At 36.3% G+C, this 1,036-nt stretch overlaps 1 protein-coding gene across 1 annotated transcript; it reads left to right on the forward strand.

Moving 5' to 3' along the window:
- Positions 1 to 12: 12 nt before the first annotated feature.
- LOC111387593 (cytochrome P450 CYP749A22-like) lies at positions 13 to 1,024 on the forward strand. The gene is made up of 2 exons (XM_023012166.1): positions 13 to 491; positions 616 to 1,024. The coding sequence occupies exons 1-2, from the start codon at positions 240 to 242 to the stop codon at positions 850 to 852; spliced, it is 489 nt and encodes a 162-aa protein (XP_022867934.1). The 5' UTR covers positions 13 to 239; the 3' UTR covers positions 853 to 1,024.
- The last annotated feature ends 12 nt before the right edge of the window (positions 1,025 to 1,036 follow it).

Genomic DNA, 1,036 nt, shown 5'->3' on the forward strand with positions numbered 1-1,036 from the left:
AGCTGATATCATATTACGACTTATAGTTCCATTTTAAAAGATCGACCTTATTAGGAGGAGTTGTCCAAATCTTGATAAATTGATTTATGTTTTCATCTTAATTAGATGTGGGATTTTACCCCTAATAGTTTGAGGACGCATATGGAGTGTCTACTAGGAAGGATAGAATAGCACTAGTATTAAGGAAGAAAAGAAACTTAAATCTGGTTTATTATACTATTAAATTTATTGAGGTAAACATGGTTTTTTCACCTTCTTTACGACTAGGATCGAACTTCCTCTATTGGATTGGTCCACAAGCTCAACTAGTTGTTACTGAACCTGAGCTTATCAAAGAAGTACTGAATAATAAAGATGGAAATTACCCAAAAATAGACATTGAAGGCTTTGCAAAGAAGCTGTTGGGAGATGGGCTTTCATCATCGAAAGGTGAAAAGTGGGCGAATATGCGAAAAGTAGCCAACCATGCTTTCCATGCCGAGAGCCTCAGAGTAAGATGCAATATTCGTTATTACTCAGTCGTATTTTATAAAACTTGATAAAGGAGTTATCGATTTCAAATTAATTTGAAACATGGCTTAGTTTGTCGCTGATGAGGGAGTGTTAATAATGCAGAATATGGTTCCAGCAATGATCTCAAGTGTAGAGATGATGCTAGAGAAGTGGAGGGAGCACGAGGGAAATGAAATCGAAGTATTCGAAGAGTTCAGGGTATTGACATCAGAAGTCATTTCGAAAACAGCATTTGGAAGCAGCTATTTGGAAGGGAAGAATATATTTGATATGCTGATGAAGTTGACTGTATTAGTATCCCGAAATGTTCACAAAATAAAGTTCCCTGGCATCAGGTAAATTTTCTTACTTTCGTTCATACAAATCATATTGATCCTCTGAGAATCAAAACATTCAAAACAGATAAAAGTTCTAACTCGAATCGAAAGAAAATAAGCCCGGGTCCAAGACAGAATTCCCTGGTTTTCAAAATGAGACGCTATAGGCATGTTTCGTAGGCTGGACTAGACAAGATTAAGAAAGC

The sequence above is a fragment of the Olea europaea genome, unplaced genomic scaffold, assembly GCF_002742605.1.
Source record: "Olea europaea var. sylvestris unplaced genomic scaffold, O_europaea_v1 scaffold40998, whole genome shotgun sequence".
Classification (NCBI taxonomy): domain Eukaryota; kingdom Viridiplantae; phylum Streptophyta; class Magnoliopsida; order Lamiales; family Oleaceae; genus Olea; species Olea europaea.